Source organism: Octopus bimaculoides, chromosome Z (genome assembly GCF_046866305.1).
Source record: "Octopus bimaculoides isolate indiv1 chromosome Z, ASM4686630v1, whole genome shotgun sequence".
NCBI lineage: Eukaryota > Metazoa > Mollusca > Cephalopoda > Octopoda > Octopodidae > Octopus > Octopus bimaculoides.
This window is the reverse complement of record NC_142944.1, coordinates 4,234,624-4,259,000: the sequence shown is the minus strand read 5'-3', so window position 1 is coordinate 4,259,000 and position 24,377 is coordinate 4,234,624. Positions and strand designations below refer to the sequence as shown.

The 24,377-nt window shown below is 38.0% G+C and overlaps 1 protein-coding gene across 1 annotated transcript in view; it reads right to left on the bottom strand.

Annotated features, from left to right (window-relative positions):
* The window catches only part of LOC106883719 (uncharacterized), a 79,267-nt gene that overhangs the window by 20,843 nt on the left and 34,047 nt on the right, over positions 1–24,377 (bottom strand). Inside the window, exons 7-12 of the mRNA XM_089365364.1 lie at positions 21,734–21,991; positions 20,151–20,244; positions 18,472–18,564; positions 16,465–16,672; positions 12,925–13,062; positions 4,366–5,636 (exon numbers count right to left, since the gene is read on the bottom strand). Coding sequence (XP_089221490.1) covers positions 4,366–5,636; positions 12,925–13,062; positions 16,465–16,672; positions 18,472–18,564; positions 20,151–20,244; positions 21,734–21,991 — 2,062 coding nt within the window. The remainder of the gene's footprint in view (positions 1–4,365; positions 5,637–12,924; positions 13,063–16,464; positions 16,673–18,471; positions 18,565–20,150; positions 20,245–21,733; positions 21,992–24,377) is intronic.

Below are 24,377 nucleotides of genomic sequence, written 5' to 3'. Positions count from 1 at the left end.
GATTCATGGAAGGTTTCTATATGGTCGTTTGATAAGGTAAAAATAAGAATCAAGTCCCATTCAAATTATACCTTTTCTTTAAAATGAACATATTTAATAATGCGGTCCTATATACACAATGCCTTAAAAAAAAAATAACAGGCAAAGATGGTCATAAAAAAATCTGATTATAGTCTGCTTGGTCAAGAGCTGACCTGGGCTAAACAGCAGCAACAACAACAACAATAAATGCTAACACAATATTTTAATGCTAATTTTTTCAAAACTTTGCATGACGGCGTTAGGAAGGGCATCCAGCTGTAGAAACTCTGCCAAATCAGATTGGAGCCTGGTGCAGCCATCTGGTTTCACCAGTCCTCAGTCAAATCGTCCAACCCATGCTAGCATGGAAGGCGGACGTTAAATGATGATAATGATGATGAATGGCCAGTTAGTTCAATACTTGTGCCGTGTTAATGACTGGAGTGTGTGTTCCAAAACCAGACTAAAACTACTTAACCACAGAAACATAATTTTTCTTTGACTCATCATCCATATCTCGCACTCAACCAACACAACCACTTCTCCACCCATCATAACTCTAAAACCCCATTCTAAACACAATACTCAATTATTTGCCCTCAAAACTGCAACTTTCTGGAATTCCTCCCTTCCAATATTTTATGTAAAAGTGCCTGTGTTGTGCCACATAAAAGCACCCATGTGATGCTGCATAAAAGCACCCATGCAGTGCCACATAAAAAGCGCCCAGTACACTCTGTAAAGTGGTTGGCATAAGGAAGGGCATCCAGCTGTAGAAACCATGTCATATCAGACTAGAGTCTGGTGCAGTTGCCCAGCTTGCCAACTCTGGTCAAACCATCCAACCCATGCCAGCATGGACAATGGATGTTAAATGATGATCCATCATACCACAAAGGTCATGGGTACTGACATTGCTCTTCCACTGGGAGAAAAACAAAACACAAAAAAGATTTTAGCAGATCTAAACTCTGGCAACTGGCACTCCGTCAGTTAAAATGATGAAGATTCCAGTTGATCCAATCAATGGAAAAGCTTGCTTGTGAAATTAACGTTCAAGTGGCCGAGCACTCCACATACACGAGTACCCTTAACGTAGTTCACTGGAAACTTCAATATGACACAGAATGTGACAAGGCCGGCCCTTTTGAAATACAGGCACTACTCATTTTTGCCAGCTGAGTAGACTGGAGCAACGTGGAATAAAGTGTCTTGCTTAAGGACACAACACCTCACTGGAAATTGAACTCACGACCTTACGATCATGAGCCAAATGGTCCTAACCAGTAAGCAATGCGTCTTCACCGATCTAAACAGAATTATTATAATAAATCTAATTAATCTAATTATTATGGTGAGCTTTGACATGTAAACAGTCCCTTCTTGTGAATCTATTTAGCACATGGTATATACTATTCAACTGGTTCAGATCTAAACAGAACCAGTTAAATAGTATATACCATGTGCTAAATAGATTTGCAAGAAGGGACTGTTTACATGTCAATGTTCACCATAATAATTACAAATGATTTTTTGAAAGACAGCATTGCAAACAATATATACTCTGATATTCAAATGCTAATGTTCACACACTATTATTATCAGTGAATGCAATATTTGTTCTGATGACATAAGAAGCATGGAAGGTAGCAAACTGGTAGAACTGTTAGCATGCATGGCAAAGTACTTAGCAGCAGCATTTCACTTGTCTTTACATTCATCATCATCATTTAAAGTCCACCTTCCATGCTGGCATGGTTAGGTCAGTTGACAGGAGCTGGTCAGGTAGAAAACTACTTCAGGCTACTGTGTCTGTTTTGGCAGGGATTTTAAGGCTGTATGCCCTTTTTAATGCCAACCACTCCGCAGAGTGGACTCAGTGCTTTTTATATGGCACCAGCACAGGTGAGATCGTTTTGGCATGGTTTTTACAGCTGGATGCTCTTCCAGATGCCAACCACATTACAGTGTGGACTGGATGCTTTTTACGTGCCACCGGCACTGACAGGCTAACCAAGTAACTCACAAGACAAGGAATTATGAGAGGGGAAGGGGGCATTGGAGGAGTGGAACTTGTGTCAGAGGATGAAAGGTTAGAGTGTGATATAGAGAGAGTTAAAGAATTGTTAAACAGGTTTCACTATAATCATACAAAATAACTAGAGTTGGGTAAAAGGTATTTAAGTAATTCAAGTGGGACAATAAATCAAGTGACAAGTTCCTTATGAACACTATGCAATATATAAGAACTTGACACAATTAAAAATTATTTATTTAAAAACAAATAAAGAGAATAAAAATTTAATTCTTTCTGGATGTGCCCAACTATTTCACTATGAGATATGTAATACTGGTGAATGATCTTGCTATGACATTATTCTTCCTTGTGCTAACCACTGATGTTGTCTATCATTGATAACACCCAGTAACAAAACAGCTACAGAACATATCATTTGTACCTTGTTGTTCAAGTATTCTTACTGTACACATTCAACAGAGCATACTGGAAATGATTCTAGTCTTCTCATGTCTTCTACATTCAGGGTTCATGTCTCATAGCTGTTTGTACACAAACATCATACAATCTGCCTTTCACTTTTGAGAGAGAGAAATCTTTTGTTATATCAACGGAGGTCACAGTTCTCTAAATTTTCTCCAGCCAGTCCTTATTCTAGCAATTATATTTTGAGAACATCTTCCTCCACTGCTAATTAGGTTACCTAGGTAACAGAAACTATCTACTACTTTCAGAAATCCTCCTGACCATTAGAGAAAGTCTATTTCTTGTGTTCTTCATGTCTATTGTTCCTCAGTATCTGCCAGTCTACTTTCTCTGTTAACCTGTCGGTGATAACACTGCACTTGTTGTGTGTCCATATTTTGCATTGGGTATATTATACGGAATTTCTATCCACATCTTTTCCATATAATGAGCAGGATCATTTTCCTGCATGCTGTAACTTTGGTCTTTTTTAATAAACTTTAAGGCTCTTTGATTCCAGGATTTGCTTCCACACTTGAGATTCCATTTCTAATTCTACAACTGCTTCAATTAGAAGAACATGATCATCAGCATATAGCAGTTTTCACAGTTAACTGGTCTTGAATTCCTGTTATAGTCTGAAGGACTATGATGGGCAGGAGGGGTGGCTCAGAACTGGTCCTGGTGAATGCCTACCTTTCTGTTAAATTTCTAACTGTACTTATTAACCCTCAACCTCACTGACAGCACCTCTGTACATGGCCTGTATGGTTTGTATGACTCTCACAAACCATTTGTCTCTTCTAATTACTACAGTAACCACAGTGCAAATCTTCCTGTCAAAGACAGTGACTTTTAACCAAGTGCTTCTGCAGTTGCCCTTACAAGAAAGACAACATCAAATAGTAGCACTTCTTGACATAAAACCAAACTGAATCTCATCAAGGTTAATCTCCTTCCTAATTAATTTAATGTAACTTTCATAACTCGTTAGCAATTTAATACCTTTGTAATTCTCTTTAAGGCATCCCCTTTACTCTTGTAGTAGTTTACAATAATGCTGCTACACCATTCATAGGGTATAACAACTTCATGTGCAACCTGACTAAGCAGGTAACTAGGCTGTATCCTCCAACACCAAACATTTTAAGCATCTTACAGTAATTTCTGATGGTCCTGGGACTTTCTTGCCTTCATATCTTTAACTGCCTTATCGTACTACCATCAACTAAAATGTCTTTTTCCTTCTGTTGGGTTCACATTGGGAAGACACTTCTCCTATGCATTCATCACATTTAATAGCTTCTTGTAATAGCACTTCATGTGTGTGTGTGTGTGTGTGTGTGTGTGTGTGTGTGTGCGTGTGCGTGCGTGCGAGCATGCTTGTGCTTGCATCTTTGCATCTCATTACTAGGTTATTGGTGCTGGTTTAATTGTCCATAACATGACGAAATATCTAAGAAAAACTGATAGAACAATTACTAAACTTAGAATAAATACAGGGGTCAATTTCATTGACTAAATGCTTCAAGATGGTACCCCAACATGGCTACAATCCATTGACTGAAGTAAAGAATAAAAGAATATATGCTAGATTTATATGAAGAAATTTACAGACATTAATCTCCTAATTTTAGCAATAGCTGCTTTATCATTAGGTACAACAGGTCACCTAATTTAGGAGCAGACATCTAATACTTTCCCAACAAAACAACAAAACTATAGCACTACAACAGTGAAGCAATTATTATCGTCATTAAGAAAAGGCTGTAATGAGGAAAATCAAGGCATTAACAATTCTTTCCCACAATCATAAATTGTTCAATTTGCTATTAATAACTAGAAAATACTTTGTTGCTTACCAGACTTATGCACCGGTCTTATCTGTTCATCTGTTTTCCGTTTCTTTTTTGGTGGTGGTGGGTCAGGGATGTCTGTGTGTGTGTGATCCACCCAAAATATATCATTCAACCAATCATACATCGGATCTTCCGACTGCAATAAAGTATCGTATGTTCGCTGGAGAAAGATTATGTCTTCTAAGTCAATTCCTTTATTATATATGTCAAAGAAGATTTGTTTTTCTTCCTGATAGGTCCGAGGCTGGAATTGAACTTTTGGTTTAATTACTGTGTCCATAATATCACCTTCTCTTTCGTTTACCGATTTATTTGTGATATCACTCAACATTGAATCCTTGGTGCGTTTCTTTTTCTTTTTGGGTTTTAATCTATCATCATCTATTGCCATCTGACTTTTTGGCATGGTGACGCCAACTGCTGATGCAGCAGCAAAATGGTCACCAACTGCCCATGATGGTCGCATCTGTACTTCTGATGCAGACTCATCCGTTAATTTATAGTCTTTAAAAGCTGTCTCAGATAAAGCTGAGTTGCCCGTTTCCAATGATTTACTTTCATCGTGAATACTTCCAATTGCATGAGGTAAGCAGTAATTGTGATCAATAAATATCTCCACAGGTGGATTATCCTCGTCACATGATTCAGTACGGTCTGAATCATCTGAGTCATCAACACTATGACTGGTATCTTCATCTAATTTTAAGTTCAATGATGGTGAAACTCCTTGTGGCCCAGCAGCAACATAATCGTGTTCAGCAATTGCAGGAACAACATATGCTTTTGACCGATCTGCTTTACACACATCTTCATCGACCGCAGTAGTCATTTCTGATGAGATATCAGCAACTGGTACATCCTGTTCATTTGTCATAGTGGAATTTCTATCTTCGTCTGTTTCATCCCAAACTTTACACGGTTTCTTTGCAAAAGTATTTAAATTCACACCATCTATTTTGTCTGACGTAACATCAGCTAATTCTGCACCACTAGCCAACACTTTTGGTGTTATCACACAATGCTCTGAATCTACTAATGAAATCTGTTCATCCACTTTGTTTTCATTATCAACACAAATTTCAGATTTTTCAATATTTTTTGTTTCTATCTGGTCCTTTACCAAGTCATTTGTAATAACGTTTTGACATTCATTCATTTCTAATTCATTAACAAGTAAATTTTGTTTTGTTTCTTCTTTGACTGGAGATGATGGAAGTTTAAGACACACAGATAATTCTGGTTTTGAATTATTTGACACTTTGGGTTCAGTTTCCCTGCAATAACATCAAAAACAACGTATGAATTTCTATCAAAAACAACGTATGAATTTCTAAACATAAAAGCAAAGTAAGGAAATACAAATAACGGGTGACACAAAAGTGGTGTCAGTTGCACAATCAAGAGTATAAATGCACATGTACACAAATATAAAGATAATAGAAATATCTGTCCAGACAAATCACAAGTATATCTGTAACCAAACCATCACAGAAGCAGTTAAATGTCTTGACAGTACAATCGAGGTTATTAGACGAACTGGATGATAAATTCGAGAAAAACAAAAGTGCAACAATTTGAACACTTCACCAAATAGCAGTCGTGTTCTTCAATGTCAAATATAAAATTTATACGTTTCAACTTTGCTCTATAGTTATCTCAGCTTTGCTTTCTAGACTAGATACATCACCTTAAATCAAAGATATTCAGCTGAAATAAGGTAAAAATTAAAAAAAAAGGTCAATACTTCAGAGAAAATCAAGATCCCTAGTACATTATTTACATTTTGACAGATATTTGTCCTCATCTTGTTTGTTGTTAACACAACGTTTCGGCTCATATACCCTCCAGCCTTCATCAGGTGTCTTGGGGAAATTTCCAACCTGGGTTCTCATTCCTAAGGTATCTTTCGATGATATCATTATTATTCAGGTCACTGCCTGGAATTAAACTCGGAATCTTGGGGTTAGTAACCAGCGATCTTAACCACTATGCCATATGCCTGCTGAAAATACCTTAGGAACGAGACCCCAAGTTTGAAATTTCCTCAAGACACTTGATGAAGTTTTGCTTTTTCTAGTACCTGTCTCACCTTCCACCTTAGTTCATTTCCTTGAGCTTTTGGTATCTTTACGGCTATCTCCTCAATAGGGGCTATTATGTCCAAATATGGAATGCGCTTGGTGGTTGTCGCAAAGTTGAGACCTTTGTTTAGTACTGCTTCTTCAAAGCTTTCCAGGTGTCAGCTACTTACATTAATTACTTCTTTCACAGGTGGGTGACGGATTTCAGTCTCTCACCTTTGAATTTCATAAACTTCTTAATCTAGCATGTATTCACCATTTCAAATTCTTTCATGTATGACTTTTCCAGATCTTGTTCATCTCTGGTTATTTTCCTTTGATTTTGTTATTTAGCTGATGTTTTTCTCCAATGGTTGTAATGGATCCTCTCACGGATGAGGGCATGTCCTGCCCTTTCCTAGCTATATATGAATCCACTGGTGTCATTATATACAAGCGAGGTGGTTTTAGCTTTGAGTCTTTACATCTACACAGGATGGTTAGATGGTTTGAAAGACGAGCTAGTTTTTGATGGAATTTCTCTATAAGTCTCCATTGAAGTCTAATGTCAGCTCCGTACCAATTAGATAATACAGTTCTATATTTAAGAGATGAGGAATTATTTACATTATTTACAATTGACAGATATTTGTCTTCATCTTGTTTGTTGTTAACACAATGTTTTGGCTGATATACCCTCCAGCCTTCATCAGGTGTCTTGGGGAAATTTTGAACCTGGGTTCTCATTCCTAAGGTATTTTTCGATATTATTATTATTATTATTATTATTATTATTGTCTTTCAAGTGGATGGACGTGTCTCCTGAAGCTCTGTAAGTTGTTGCTGAATTTTGTATGAATATTTGTTGAAATTTGTAATATTTGTGTATATTTGTGTAGCCAAACCAACTAGGTTCTTGCGGAGATGGTCAGTTAGGCGAAGTTTTCCCCGTTTTAGGGGCAAAATTTTCATTTAAATTCTTGAAATTTCTCATTTCATACTTATTAATTTTTGAAAAATGTCTTTGAAGAGAGCAGCGAGCTGTTCCCTTCTTTGTGTACCACACCCTCTGGAGACAAATGACAAAACAAGTCGCACGTCAACATGCCCATCTCACGTCTTAAAAGGCAAAGAAATAAATTTCGAAGAGCATTCCACCACGTGCAGCGCTACTGAATCAAATGTATTGAACCGCCTTTCCGATATACATTTCTCTGCTCTTACCACCACTATTGCTCCTACACTGGAGAAGGAGGAAGAGAAAAAGAAAAACATACTAAAGAAGACATCAGCAACACCACCAAAAGCCATTGTAACGGTTTCACTTCTGCAGAGCTCGGAAGAAATCAAAGTTACAATGGAGGAAATAAAGGATGCAAAAGAGTTGTTAAGGAAAGACGGAAACAATGTCTTCCTTAACACTCCACAAGCCCTAATAAAAGAAACAAACAGACGAACAATTACATACAAAATTTTCAATAGAAATTACAAGAAAATAGAAATTTCTATAAATTTGCCGGACAGCACAAGAATACACATTGCTGTAGAGAGACGAAGGCCAAAGTGTTACCTCTGCAGCAGTGACCAACATTTGAAGGTAGACTGTCCTATCTACAAGCATAGAATGGAGGCAGAGAAAAAGAAAAAATTGCAGCAGCAACGACGACAACAACAGGAGGTGCAGCAGAAAGAAAAACCTAAAGCCTCCACACCACCACCACCACGAAAAGCGACACCACCTCCAACCATCACCATACCAACACCAAAGAAAAGGCCACCACCACCACCAACAACAACAACAACAATTTCAACAGAAATTTCATCACCAACTGAAACAGACCCCAAAGACATCCCCTTTCCTGACCAAATCAGCTCGGATAGTGTGAGTACTGAGTGAGAAAGGGGAGTGGCACACTGTGCCACCAAAAAAAGAGAGAAGGAACAAAACCAAAGGAACAAGTGACAAACAGGGGAGGTGCGAGAAAGGAGAGCTTCCCAACATCATCAACAACAACAACATCCCCTCACAACAATTAGCAACACCTTCTCCACCCCTAACACCACAAACACCAACACTTACAAACACCACCAACGTTACAGCAATAAACACAAAAAACGAACAATTAGTGACATTGCTCACGTTAAAAATATCACAGGACAACCATCAAAAAATAAAATCAAAATTTCCAAATGATGTTGGGTTGCTTGGGAGAAGTTTCTCCCAAAAACTCTTTCGCAATCTGGTGGAAATACCCACACAAAAGCAAAGGGAGCCACCCCACCACACAACAGCAGTAAGTAGAGCTTTTTCTCCTTAAATACCATTTTTTGAAACATGGTCGTACTAAGAATCAGCAATATAAATGTGAGAGGCCTCGGGTCGCCTTGGAAACAAAGTCACCTGCTGAACGACTTGAGGCCTTACAGTGTAGATGTAGCAGCCATTAGCGAAACCGGGCTCTCCAACCCACAGGAACTCACAGCCCTTTTCGGCGGATACGAGATTTTTCTATCTCCGTGTCAGCCGGGAGCAGACAGTGGTGGTACTGCGGTGCTATTTCGGAAAGGCCTGGATTTGAAAATAAAGGCAGTCTTCCTGGATCCAGACAGTAAGTTGGTGGTCCTGGACGTGGACGATAGTAACGGTCGTGCCTTCAGACAGCTGGCTGCCTACGCTCCAACAGGAGTGGGGCAGTCGGATTATTTCAAACGTCTGGAGGTTTTCCTGGGTACGTCTCGCATTTAGTGCTAGTTGGGGATTGGAACACTGTCTTAGACGAACGTATCGATAGGGTGGGTGCGGGAGCATGATAGGAGAGTGGGGTGCAAGAGCCTCGCCAACCTACTCAAACGCTTTCAGCTGTCCAACAGGTATTGACTAGACAACCCGAATGTGCCGCGACTCTCGGCCAGTGAGGCGGAGTGCTGCGAAGGACCAATATCTACCTGGGAAGTACAAGAAGCAATGAAAAGCTGCACAAGAGGAAGATCGCCAGGTTTAGATGGTCTGCCCTACGAGCTTTATACTTCAATGCCAGACTTGTTTGCGGACCTCTTGGCAAATGTCTACTGCAACTGGCAACAAAACGGGAGAATTCCTGCTTTTGTTTGTCGAGGAGTGGTAGCTTTGCTAAGAAAAGACCCAAACAAGGGGGACGTGATAGGAAGCTTTAGACCCATCACTCTGTTCAATGCAGAGTTGAAGATTTTGGCCAAGGTGCTAGCCAAGAGGTTGGCGCTTGTCGTGGGCAAGCTGATCGGCAAGGTGCAGACATGCGCTGTACTGAACAGGTCTATCCACGACAACCTCCATCTCATGCGCTACATCATTGAGAGGGTGGGTAACGAAGCTGGCGCGGGTGGGGCTCTGATCAATTTAGATCAGTCTAAAGCAGTCGATAGGGTCAACCATCGATACCTGGCAGCTGTTCTCAAGGCAGCAGGTTTCAGTCTGGTCTTCTGTGGGTGGATAGCTGCTTTATACAGCGGCATCTGCTCGGTCATACGGGTGAACGGTCACCTTTCCGAGCCGTTTAACATCTTGCGTTTGGTTCGCCAAGGATGCCCTCTCTCCTCCTTCCTCTACGTTATGACTCTTGAGCCATTACTGCAGAAGTTGGAGGCTTTGAGGGGTGTCCCGCGTGATCTGGGATGTGGAAAGAGCATGTCTGCCTATGCCGACGACGTCACTGTGATGGTGTTGAGCCACATCGACCTGATTGGCGAGACGCTAAACAAGTATGAAGCAGTGACAGGTGCGAAAATTAACGCGGAAAAGTCAGTGGGCTTGCACTGGGCACCTGGAGGGGCAAGTCCATGCCGTCCAACAACGTCATAGGCTGTTGGATAGACGGTCTCATTAAACTACTTGGGGTCTGGTTCGGTCCAGACCTCCAGGAGGAGAAAAACTGGGAAGAAGTGACGAGCAGGGTGGCCAATCGCACCCAGAAATGGGCTGAGAGGAAGCTGTCCCTGAAAGGTTGAGCGGAAGTGGCAAATGCGTACATCGCATCCGTCATCTATTACTGCTTGACCTTCATTTCTTGTCCCGACCACTGGTTGGCCAAGCGCTTGCTCTTCGATTTTCTGTGGAAGGGTCAGGTACCACTGGTCAGGCTCTCCATCTGCTGTCAACAGCCGCTGAACGGAGGCCTTGGCATGACGTGATTGCTGATGCACAAACATGCGCTCAGGCTATGACATCTCAAGTATTTCCTGGACGGTGAACAGGTGTGGTCGCCGTTCATCAGACGCGATTTTCCGCAGCTCGTTTCTTTAACAGAGCTGCAATCCTGGATCAAACGTAGACCGAGAAAGGGTGCTTGGCACCTCGAATGCTGCCAAACTCTCACCACCCTCAGTCAGGCAGGCAATGCGATCGGTAGTAGTTCCACTTTAGCGTTCTATTGAGGGTTAGCGGCAGAAAAGTGCGACGACGTTCTCAGGGAAACTCTAGGCAATGACGATAATCAACTAAAAAGTCTGTTCGGAAGAACTTTCGGGCCAGGGCCCATGGATAACTTCCAATGGTCCCTTGCCTGGCAATTATTATTATTCAGGTCACTGCCTGGAACTGAACACGGAATCGTGGGATTGGTAGCCCATGCTCTTAACTACTACGGCACATGCCCATGGGCAATTATGGAGTCAATTTTTAGGGCTTATAAATCTAATATTTTCCTATTCTTCCTTAACATTGGTTCCCATATGCTGTTCACATCTACACTCAGTCTGCTTAGGAGGTTGTTGTGTCCTAGCATATGTGCTGCTTCTTTTAGTTTTCGTATTTTCCAGTGGTGTTCTCTGTCTATTATTTTAACTTCATCCCACAGGGGAAGGTGGTCTCCATTTTTCCATACATGATCAGCTATACCCGATTTATCAATATCTCCTTGTGTCACAGCTTTGCAATGTTCCTCTACCCTTATTTTGAGGGGGCGACATGTTTCACCTTTGTATAACCTACCACAGCTGCATGGGGTGGAGTACACGCAGTCTTTGGTCATATTCTCTTCTATTGGTGGTTTTTACCTGAAGGAGATATTTGCAAAGTGTTGTATTACTCTTGAACACTGTCCTGATGTCAAATGGGCCACATATCTTTTGTATCTTTCCAGAGAGGCCTTTCACATAGGGTAGACAGACTGTGGTCAGTTTATGGGTTTCATCTTCTCTCTTCTTCATAATTGGAGTGGATACTATACTTTTGGGGTAGTTGTTGCTTAACAGATCGTTATTGAGCTTGATCATTTCTTCATGGTGGGTATCACAATCGCTACTTATATTCTTTGTACGATGTTTTAGGCACTGAGCAATCCCTTTCTTTACACTGTATGGATGGTGGGAATTGAAGTTAAGGTATCGTCCAGTGAAGGTTGGCTTGCGGTATACGGATGTCCTGAATCCATACTTGGCGCATGTTATTAAAACATCCGAGAATGCTAGCTGATTGTCTTTTTCCTTTTCCATTGTGAACTGTATGGATGGCTTTATTGAGTTCACATAATCTAACAGCACTTGGACATCTTCCTGGTGCGGCCAGAGTATAAAGGTGTCATCAACATATCGCAGTCATAGGGTTGGTTTTAGTGGTGTTGATCCTAAAGCCAAATTCTCAAAGTATTCCATGTATATATTGGCTATTATTGGAGATAAGGGCAAACCCATAAGTAAACCCTCCTCTTGTCGATATATATCAGAATCCATACTGAAATAGGTAGTTTCTACACAGAAGGTCAACATTTCCATCAAGTTCCTTATTGCTATACTAGTGCGGTCTTTTAGATGGGTGTCTGTCACTACTTTGCTTTTGAATCACCGATAGTGCTTCACCAGTTGGGACTTTGGTGAACAGACTTATCACATCTACATTCACCATCACGCTGGATTCAATGGGGGTATCTTTGATCAATTCTGTGAAGTGGGTGGAATATCTGTTGAATACAGTTTCTTAAAACTGTATTCCATTGAAACAGTCTTTTTGCTCATGTTTTGCCTCCAACTCAGCAACACTTCAAATTCCACATCATGTGCTAATCATCAGAGAAAATGGTTTAAAAAAACAAACTAAAAAGCATAATTATGTAATTCATATTAAAAAAAGTCCTACAAGCAAGTTTATTTTTAATCAATTGGATAATTTGAAGAGCTTTTATTTTATATTATAACATGATTTAACCTCTTAGCGTTTAAGCTAGTCATATCCAGCCAAAATATTCTGTTTTAATGTTCAAACTGGCCAGATTTGGCTTCTCGTTATCTCTGCTACAATGCCTTTTTAAAAATAAGTATCATTGAAACCTGAAAGCTATAAGATAAAGGAACATTATTTCAAAACAAAGTGAATAAATAAGCATTACATTTGACAGAATAATCTAAAATCTAAAGGATTAAACATCAATTTAATTCCTATGGATAATAAGTAGGATCACTAATTTGGATTGCTAAAATACTCGTTTCATATTTCTAGTTAATCAAACAATGTGGGTGAATATCAACTTACCAGAATCCTTCTTTTAAAGATTCCTTCAAGACGTTTCCATCTGAATATTGTTCCACAACAGCTGTATTTCTCAGCATGTCATCTTGGTCATTAGAAGGTAATGGTGGGAAATCCGGTGCTGCTCCACATAAAACTTGACTAAAATGGACAAATAATTAGGTTTTGTTGAAATTTGATAAACATGTGGGGATCACCTTACTCCTCTCCATACTGGTATTTCCATTCAACTGCCCTTCCATCCATGTTCATCACTCACTATATTCACCTCTGCCTCTGATCTTTAATCTTCTTATGAAAATATCTACATCCCATGACCCACTGTTGCTATCCTCTCTTATACTCATCCTCTTGTACCTTGACAGTTTTCTCCAGCATCCCATTACTACCTTCCTTTTATATCCTTCAGCCACATATCTCCTCTATAGCAAGACATCTGTGCTTGTACCTCTATCTTATGATCACCTTTTTGTACCTTGAAAGTTTACTCCAGCACTCCATACCTTTTACCTCCTTCAGCCATGTATCTCCTCTATCTTGCTTTAACCTTTCAACACTTGGTATAAAATTACCTTTTCTCCTCTCGAATATTTCCCACTAAGTAATGAAAGCTTTTGCCTTTTCCTTTTTCCTGTTCTTTTTCTGTCTAGCGAGTTATGTGGCGACCTCACTAGATCCAGTTTTCATTATCAATTAAGGCACCCAGTACACACTGTAAAGTATGGGCATCCAGCCATACAAACCACTGGAGCCTGACATGGACTTGTGACTCGCTAGATCCTGTCAAATCATCCAACCCATGCCAGCATGGAAAGCTGACATATGACGATGAATACTTGAGCATGAAAAATGTACCTATAGAGATCTTTTATTGCTATAGTCTTCCCTCAAATTCTTTAAAGAACTGAAACTCTATTAATGACATTTTACTTTGACTTTGAATGTACTTCTACTTGGCAAATGGTTTCTCTAAGAATTGTTTAAAGTTTATTATGATCACATTTCATGGAGGTTCACCAATATTTCTTGTGGTGGCATCATGAACAGATTCTATATTACTGATAGTTTAGAGATTAATTCCAAGAATATTTTCCTACAGATGGTCACCGTGCTTCTTCCACTCCTTCCAAACTATGTTTCTGCTATATTACTAATAGGGTTCCTTAAGAAGCAAACAACACAGTGCTCCCAATTGCTGATTGGTTATCTCCTTGCACTGCACAGTTCCCTACGCAAAGAAAGGTGAGCAATACAGATACTATGCACCATGCATTAATTCTTTTAATGTATTAATTGGTCCACCTCAATGTGCTGCACAGGCTGGTATTTTATGGTTGGATACTATGCTACACTGTAACCTTTTCAATAAACCATTACATATATGAGTGCACAGTATGATCTTGAGCTTGAAAGTGACAGTATAATCCAGACCAGTGGTTCTCAACCAGGGCAATTTTTGTTATAAACTAGTTATACTGGATCTGTTCAGTTTTGCTCACAGATTTTTTAATTATTTATTTTTAACTAAACAGTTTGAAACTTTGTATACTGGTATAATTTCCCCTGCTGAACATAGTTTACTTTGAACATTTTTGACAAAATTTCATATTTTAGAAGTTATTTCATGTTGAAGACGATGTATTGGGGGTAATTTTAACCAATCAATGACATGTATTCCGTTAAAGAAAGCTACTGCTGTTTGCAATAGTAATCGAAGAGGAACAATTTCCAGGTTATCTCTACTAAATGTCACCACTCTGTTCTATTCGTATGTCAGACAAAGGGCGAAGGGAAAGTGTTGCTCCTTGGTCATAGCTGACACAAAAGAGAAGTTTTCCACTGCAAGAAAGACGATGCCACCTTTATCCTTTCTAGTCAGCATTGTGCATTCCTTACTCTTTCCCTCTCCACTGGCAGACAGCCACTTCTACACCAACTACCAACCAGAGAGCAAACTTGTCACTGTCACTACAATTACTGTATTTTCTGGTGTATAAGCTGCTATTTTTTACCTGGAAAAAGAAAGGTGCACCTAATGTGTGTACTTTTTTACAAGTTTCAGGAGGAAAATAATGTGTGTATGGAGATTGACTGATTCCACTGATTTTTTTCAGAGGAAAGCTTGGTTGGTGAACAACGTGAAAGACTATGGCTACAGTAGATTGGTGCCTGGAAGAAAAATCATATTTGTTTTATCTTCATGCTTTGATAATGTTATTTTTAATCTAATAAAAACTTTTATAGTGAAGAAATGTTTTTGTTGCTGATAAAAATCATAACAACAACCATACATCTCGTATTTGTAAAATAAGGCATTTTGAAACTACAAACACGTCAACAACAAAAAAGCTAGGTGCAGACTTGTAGATCTCTTGGTCTTTTGAACATCGGTGTGCTTTATGTGTGGATAAAAACCAAATTTTTCCCCAAATTCAGCCCTGCGGCTTAAATACCAATGCGTTTTATAGACTGGAAAATAGGGTACTGCTGTATCGCTAACTACATGTCGGGCAAACAAATAAATATATGTAAATAATATTTCTTCCTTCTTGGTATTGATTCTTTGAGGTTTACTGATTACTCCAACACGAGAACCCCCCACAAAAACATGTAATATGCAACACAGGCAGTAAACAAAAAATAAAATAGAACAGAGTGGTGACATTTTAGTAGAGATGACCTGGAAGTTGTTCCTCTTTGATTACTATTGCAAACAGCAGTAGCTTCCTTCAACTGAATGCACTTTAACACAAAATAACTTCTAAAATACTAAATTTTGTCAAAAATGTTGAAAGTAAACCATGTTGAGAGTGAGAAATTACACCAGTATATGAAGTTTCAAACTGTTTAGTTAAAAAAAAAAATAATTGAAAAATCTGTGAGTGAAACTGAACAGATCTGTTATACTTCTAAAATACACAAAACATTAAAATTTTCTTTTAATAAAATTCCTAACAATATTTAATTATAAAGGTATAATACGATTTTTCAAACACTGAATGGCTATGGGGTAGGTGGACCCGTCTACGTAAACTAGGAACCAATGGGGTCTATAAGTCAAAAGTGGTTGAGAAGCACTGATTAAATGGATTTGCAGATGACACATACCAGAGTTCAATTCACTCAGGAATTAAACAAAAACAGTTACTTCGATGAAAATAGATCTTTAAAATCTCTTCTATCAGGGATGCAAAAAAAAAAAAATCTTGCTCAAGAGCACTAAAATGAAAAGATATCTCAAAGAAACAAATCCACAAAAGTTTATTCCTTATTCTTTTACTTCTTTTATTGGCTTCAGTGACTAGACTGGGCCATGCTGGGGCACTACTGTCAAGAGCATTTTTAAAAGTCCTCCACTCAGCTCATTTGTGTTGTGTTGTAATTGACAAAAGTGAGATATGATAATTTAGTTAGGTGCAAAATATTTTGTTTTTCTCAGGACAGCTACATCCACATCAACGTAAGAAATATAAAGTCTAGTGAAGATTGTATTATATTCTAGCTTAATTTTAAACCTTAAAAACAAAATGTTTAGAACAATACCTTTCTGCTTTTCTGATCTTTTCCTCCTCCTCATCCTCCTCCTCCTCCTCTTCATCCTCTTCTTCACTTCCTTCTTCAGATGATTCAGAAGACTCTTCTGATACATCATCAGTGTCTTCTTCAGTGCTCTCTTCACTACCATCATCATCATCATCGTCGTCATCATCTTCATCATCGTCATCATCATCGTCATCATCATCATCTGAAGCTACAAATGTTCATAGAATATAGCAGCATACTACCAACAACTGTACTGTAAGCCATAACAAAAATATAACTGCCATATTCAATTGAGATTAATACACACTATTTTACCAAAATTTCAAACCTGAAAATTAAGCACCACATCATACTCAGAAACAATATGTTATTTTCCTCATTTCCTAGTGCATGGTCATCCATGTAAAGTGAAAGGAAGTTATAAATTTTGTCCAAGCTGATAAATTACAAAGAGTTTAAAATCACTATAATAATGTTACCTTTTCTTAAGATTGTGATAATACAACATAAGAAATCATATTGGTCATTTAGTACTATAGGTCTATACAAGATACTTTCTTGAGACGAATACCACAGTTGTGTGGCTTTCTACAGTATATCCATGTTAAGTATGATGTACAGAATGCTATTCTGAACCAATACCGCTTTCGTCATTAATGACAAATTTTTGCCCAGCCCACCAGCTATTTGCAGTACCAGTGATTTGTTAATCATTGTTTTTCTATATCAATAGAAACTAAATTTGTCTAAATGTGGTTGCTCATGGATGCTTGCTACTGATGATATGCAAACACACAGAAATCCAGATTTAACAATCCCACTGCATAATTTCCATCTGCTACTGATACATTATTTTGCTGTGTAGCACTTTACATCTATATGAGGTGTTTTCTCAAGAGGAATACTGCAGCTGTGTGGTTTTCTACCAGTTACCCATCTTAAGATAGATAGAATGCTATTTTGAAATTACATTTCTTTTTCCATCGCTAATAACAAAACATCAAAAAGATACAGAAGCAAAATGTAAAACTGATATGAAAACAACGAAAGGCTGACATGTATGGACAAAGTTATGGAAGTAACAGAAAAAGTTTTCAGCAGACTTGATTAAGAAGAGAATTCACTTTGATGATGATCTTATGGCAGGGTTTGTAGAAGATTTAAAAAATTCCATATGTAGAAACAAAACTTAGAATCAAAATATCTCAGGGTAAACTTATCATAAGGTTTAGTAAGAAGATAGTCAGGGAAATTGTTGTGCTCAATCTGTAGAAAAAATTCCACAGTGTGCCCTACATGATCTATGGATGCACAGAGCTATAGGGAAATCAAAGGCAGGGTGACAGTGAATAAAGACTTTACCTGTGGTAGATATACAGGAGTGAGGCCTCAGAGAAGTAGTAAAGTGAATTCTTTGCAAGGCTTAGAGAGCTTCTATAGTGGGGAGAAGGTGTACGGAAAGCAGAGTTATTAGAATAAGCATAGGAGGGAAAGTTCAAAAAGTTAATAAGGAGAGGTAATACAATCCTTGAGATAATACCTTTGAACAAAAGATAGACTGTAAGATGAAGTGTTATGTTGCATAGTAGTGAGATATGGGAGTGGCTGCTGATGCCAGGAACTTAATGAGGCAGACATCATTCACTAAACATGTAATGTTGCTGTGCATCAACACCAAGGAATAAATGAACTGAAGTGGTATGGACATGTAATGTGTATGGGGATGGTGAGAGGTGGGTGTAAAAGTGCAAGAAGATCCATGTGGAAGGATCCCATGGAAAGAGGAAACCAATGAAGACATAAACAGAAGTGGTGAGTGCAGATCTCAGAAAGCTGAACCTCACAAAAGGATGTGCTGGGATACAGTGGTGGAGAGGACTAGCCCAACCAATAAAAACATTGAAAAAAAGGAAAATTATAATCTTCCTCTTTATCCTCAAGGAGGAGGAGGAGCTGACATTGATGATCCTTTCAAACAAATTATGGTATATTTAACAATATCCTTACCATCAGATTTCTCATCTTCACTCGCAGATTCTTCACCACTGCCAAAATGCTTCTTTTTCAATAGAGATTGACAAACAATATTATTATCGTCATCTGAAAGAAAAGATGCAAACATTTTTTTGCAATTGTAGATTTACAATTAAATATCTTTTATGCTAAAAATTGGGAAAAAAATACAGCAATTGTATCTTTCAGCTTACAAAAGAACAATATTAAATCTTAAATGTCCTACATAGTTTCCTTATTCGATTTACTATTAATGCTTGTACCACTTTTTGTATTTGCCTCTTTGTTGATTTTACTAAATGCAGGCTCACACTATCTATTATATTTGGGTTTCAAAAACTCCTCTCAGTTATGCTACACCTCTTTCATTTTGTTGTTAGTCAGAACAAGTGCATGATGTCTTTTGACAAAATAAAGTCCTGAATCATCATGGTTTCTATTCTGAATTATTTCATGGGTCTTATTCTTACAGCGTAGATATTCAAAAATAAATCCTCTATGCTCTGTGTATTTTCAAGCTAAATAAACCATAACATTTACTTTTATCTTGGTACAACTCTTCTCCATATTTTTTTCCTCTTCTTCCATGGACAGTCAGATATTCCCTATAATTTGAACTGCTTCTCTAATCCATGTGTGGCTTTGTTCATAGAATTTCTAAGTAGTTTCCGGACACTTGCAGTTTAAGGAGAAAACCTCTATGGCTATTTTGAAATTGACTTTTACAAAATCATTTTCCATATTTTCCTTTTGCCAGTTCTTGAAACCTGGGTTCTAACTTCAATACATTAGTAAACGAGCTAAGCTAGAATCCAGGTAAGATTTTACTTCAATGTTTATCTTATAACAAAGGACGAACACTACAAATAATAATTTGAATTCTTTAGATTCTTTGGTAGTAGTTGTGACTTCAAAGTGTTGGCAGTTTTCCTTTTGTATCTTCTTGAACTTGTAGCAATATGTAATCAATAGCAACCTCGTCAATGATGTTTCAAAATGGTGAGGTCAATGGCACATCATTCTCTATTCAAAATGACTAAAAAATACCATTTTTGTGAAATTAAAAGAATTTACTAAACCAAAGGATGTTCCTAACGTCATTCAACACATTTGTTCACATTCAAGAATTACTCCTTTGACAGGAGTACCAAACAGCTGAAATTCATAGATTATATGCACAGGTATAGCTGTGAGGTAATAGGTTTGCTTCCCAACTACATGGTTCCAGGTTCAGTCTCACTGCATGGCAACTTGGTCACGTGTCTTCTACAATAGCACCAGGTCAACCAAAGCCTTGTGAGTAGATTTGGTTTACAGAAACTGAAAGAAGCTTGTCATGTGTCTGTCTGCCTGTCTCCCACCATTACTTTTTTTCCCCCTAAAGGAAGGGGAACTTTTTGTTGCAAATAGACTCATGTAGAAAAGTAATTAATACCAACCAGTGTGAAACTCTACTAGTAATTAAGTACAAACTTCCTATTTTAAAGTAATCTAATTTAAAAAAAAAAAAAACATCCACTAAAATTTAATATTAGTTTATATTTCAAACACCAGCTTAATTATTTTTACAAAACTGATTATTTTCAAAATTAATTGAAATCTCAGGGCAGTGTTAGTTTATCTGAAATATGGTAAGAAAATGGGCTAAATATTTAAAGATTAAATGGTTTTACCAGAATCATCTTCAGCATTTGATGCAAATGATTCAGCTGCTTTACTGTCTTCATCATCAGGAGGTGGTGGAGATGGTGGGCGGAACACTTTTTTCTGTTGGAAGTAGAAACAGGACATCAAATTGCATCATTAATAAAAACAACAAAGAAAGAATCTGACAAGACATGCAAGGTTTTATCAGAGGAGAGCAGGAAGAATGCCAGGACACACAAGAATTCCAGTGCATCCTACAAAAATTGCAGTGTTTTACAATTTTTCCATGAAAGAAAATACTTCATAATTTTTTCTTAAAGAAACCTAGGCCTCCTAGAGGGAATGACAAAGGACTAGGATCATTGGAAGTTAGATATCTTTGAATACTGTTCTCCTTTTGTTACCACTTTTAATGTTTTTCTTGCTTATCCATTCATATTGTTCCCTCTGCCCACATGTTACACTGATCATGACTCCTCTTTATGAACAAATCATCTCCCCTCATGCACAATGTCTGCCTCTCCTCCCACCACTCATCTCTCTCCTCTCTCTTGTATTCTCCCTGTCAACTGTATCGTCTTAACTATCCTGATAATCTCTCCCCCACTCTCTTCTGCATCCCTCTACCTCCTCCAACTCATCATCCATCAACTTTTGTCTACCCACCTTACATCCACACATCAACAACCTATCCTATACCCCCCCCTTCTCTCATTTCCCCTTTCTCTTACACCTCCCAGACCCACACACCTAGTTCCACTGTTCCCGCTCACTTCTACTCATCTCATACCTCCAAGGGACACCTCACCACCACTATTTATTTCCTTGCAGCCCTCTCTCTCTCTTCCGAGTGTGAGTAGCTAAGTACCTCGTCTACAACAAGAACCTGGTCTGCTCCTACTTGATACTTTTCTAACTCTTCATCTAGCATAAAGCTGATACCCACCTTCTCAGAATTTCAAGTTTTGCATGTTATTTGGCAACCTCACTAGTGTTGATGGCATGACAAAAAAGCACCCAGTACATGCTGTAAAGTGAATAACAGTAGAAAGATCATCCAACTACAGAAACAATGCCAAAGCAGATTCTGGAGCATGATGCATTCCTTGGGGGCCACCCTATGCTGTGAAACCATCCAAACCATGCCAACACGAAACATGGATGTTAAATGATATCGATAATATAATGATGATCTGATAATTTAGATTTCTCAAAAAATGCTCTATTTTCAAATTTACCTCAATTTTGATTATTTTGGAAAAAAAAAAAAAAAAAACTTGTAATTTTAATTTACCTGTAAGGTGACAAATTCTGCTAATGTATAGTGGTTCCTTTCATCTCTATGGCACGTATTCTTAATTTAGTAGTTTTCTTCAAACATTTTAACAAATTCCAGTATTTTATACTATTTTACTATTATGTGTACTTGTCTATATGTATTCCAAATCAGTTAGAAATTCATTGATGTTCTATACTACAATTATGTTTCTTTTTTTTAATTGTTTTGAATATTGGGCTAGTAGCTCATTTTACATATTGATACCTAATCCAAAAGTTTAACTATTTGCAATAATATCGAGAACAAATTAAGAAAAGAGAACCAATTTACCTTAAAAGAGGGCATTCTAGGCATCACACCTCGGATTCCAAGAAATCCACCACCGTGCGTACCATTATAATGTCCTTCAAATCCTCCATCTTGTCGCCAGGGATGTTGTGTTTCAAATAAAGATGCTAATGCTGAATTAACTTCATTCTTTGATGAAATTTGATTAGCCGTCTGTGGTAAATTATTTGGTTTTGTGTTTTTAACAGGAGAATCTTTAATTAAAGGTACCTTCTCATTTTGGTTATTTTCTTTCTGAAACTAAAATATACCAGAAAAATAAGTGGAGATCTTATTCTAACGAAATACTCTGAATAAAATTACAAAATCCTTTCGTGAAACCAGAACAAATCCTGGTCAAATCTGGGAGAGAATATTTTTAAAATAAGGCAAAAGACATTACTTAAGGTAAGGAATGTGTTGTAATTGCAGCCATTTAACATTTAAACTGACCATATCTGGCCAAAATTTTCTTTATGTTCAAATTGACCAGATCTATCCCCTCACGCCTACCCTACAATGTCATTCTAAAAATAAACAACCACAGCATGAAAATCTCAAAGTTATGGTATACTCTTTTACTCGTTTCAGTCATTTGACTGTGGCCATGCTGGAGCACTGCCTTTAGCCGAACAAACCGACCCCAGGACTTATTCTATCGGTCTCTTTTGCCGAACCGCTAAGTTACGGGGACGTAAACACACCAGCATCGGTTGTCAAGCGATGTCGGGGGGGGGGGGGGGGAATAAACACAAACACACAAACACACACACACACATACATACGACAGGCTTCTTTCATTCTTTCAGTTTCCATCTACCAAATCCACTCACAAGGTTTTGGTTGGCCCGAGGCTATAGTAGAAGACACTTGCCTAAGGTGCCACGCAGTGGGACTGAACCCGGAACCATGTGGTTGGTTAGCAAGCTACAAGCATTTCATTTGACCAAGTAATCTGAATGTTGAAGGGTTACGTTTAACTGAACACAAAACATTACCCACCAATTAGCAATTTTATACACGTTTTCACAGAGGATTCGAAACAAATGATGCCACTTGTATCACAGTAACATTCGTTTCCAACGATCACATGATGTCAAGATAAGGAGACACCAACTGATTCACACACACACACACACACACACACACACACACACACACACACATATACTGGGATCTTATTCTAAGCATAAAATACTAAGTTGTCATCTAATCTGGAACAGAAAATTTTAAAGAATGCCAATCAAAGAGAAATAAGATTTTGCTAGATTTATTTAATGTTAGTATTAAGCTTCATTTAAGATTGCTTTAAAGTAATCTTAAAACTAATATTCTTCCACATTTGCTGACCAAAGCCTTGTGGGTAGAATTGGTAAATAGAAACTGAAAGAAGACTGTCATATACATGTATGTATGTGTGGGTGTGTGTGTGTGTTGATATCTCATCATCCTGATATCATGATTGTTGTAAACAAGGGCCACTTTCTTCCATGAAAAACATGTCTGGCCATAAGAAAATATTGCCCTGCTTGCAAGTAGGTAAAGGTTGGCAGCAGGAAGGGCATCCAGTTGAAGAAAATTTGCCTCTACAAATTCCAACAAACACATGTAAGCATGAATAAGTGTACATTAAGATGACAATGATGATGATGATGATGGTGGTGGTGGTGGATTTCATGTTTTACATTGTTTTTACACTTTTCCCTTGTCATTTCTAAATCCTGATTTTGTGCTCTTGAATTGCCTAAAACAGTTTTCAAGTATTCATATATTTTTTCCTTTCAAAATCAAATCGCATTAGTTTCACTCAGTAAAGACCTGCTTCCTCTAAACTCTTTTGCACCCTGTTTTTTTTTTCTTGTGACGAAGATCACCATCATCATCATCATTTGTCTCCCACTTTTCCATGCTTGCATTGATCAATCAGAATTTGCTGAGGTAGGTTTCCTGCAACTGAATGCTCTTTCTGTCACCAACCCTCACCTGTTACAAAGCAAGCTAACATTTCTCCATCACCCGACATACTTTTCACAAAAGACCAGAAATTAACAGCACTTCAATGTTTACAACCACAACATGATGTCAACACAAGAGTGTACATGCACACACACATGTATGTATCCTTGTGTGTGTGTGTGTGTATATATATATATATATATATATATATATATATATATATATATAAAAGAGGATATTGTGGTTCAATGGAAGCATTGTGTATTGTTTGTGAAATGTAACGTGTCTGGAATGGCACAACAATGCAGATTGGACTATATAATAACTGTTATAAATAATTGCTAGGAATTAATTATAATTAATTCCTAGCAATATCTGCAGAAGGAATTTTTATATTCCGAAATATTATATTACACTACGAATAATTAAATTATTTATAACAATTATATAGTCTAATCTGCATTGTTGTGCCATTCCAGACATTTCACACACACACACACACACACAATGATGAGCTTCTTTCAGGTTTTGTCTACCAAAATCTACTGACAAAGCTTTAGTGAGCCCAGACCAGTGCCATAGAAGACACTCGCCCAAAGTGCTGTGCATTGGGACTGAACCTGAGTCCACATGGTTAGGAAGCAAGCTTTTTAGCCATAAAGCTACACATGCATCTTTAAATATCAATAAG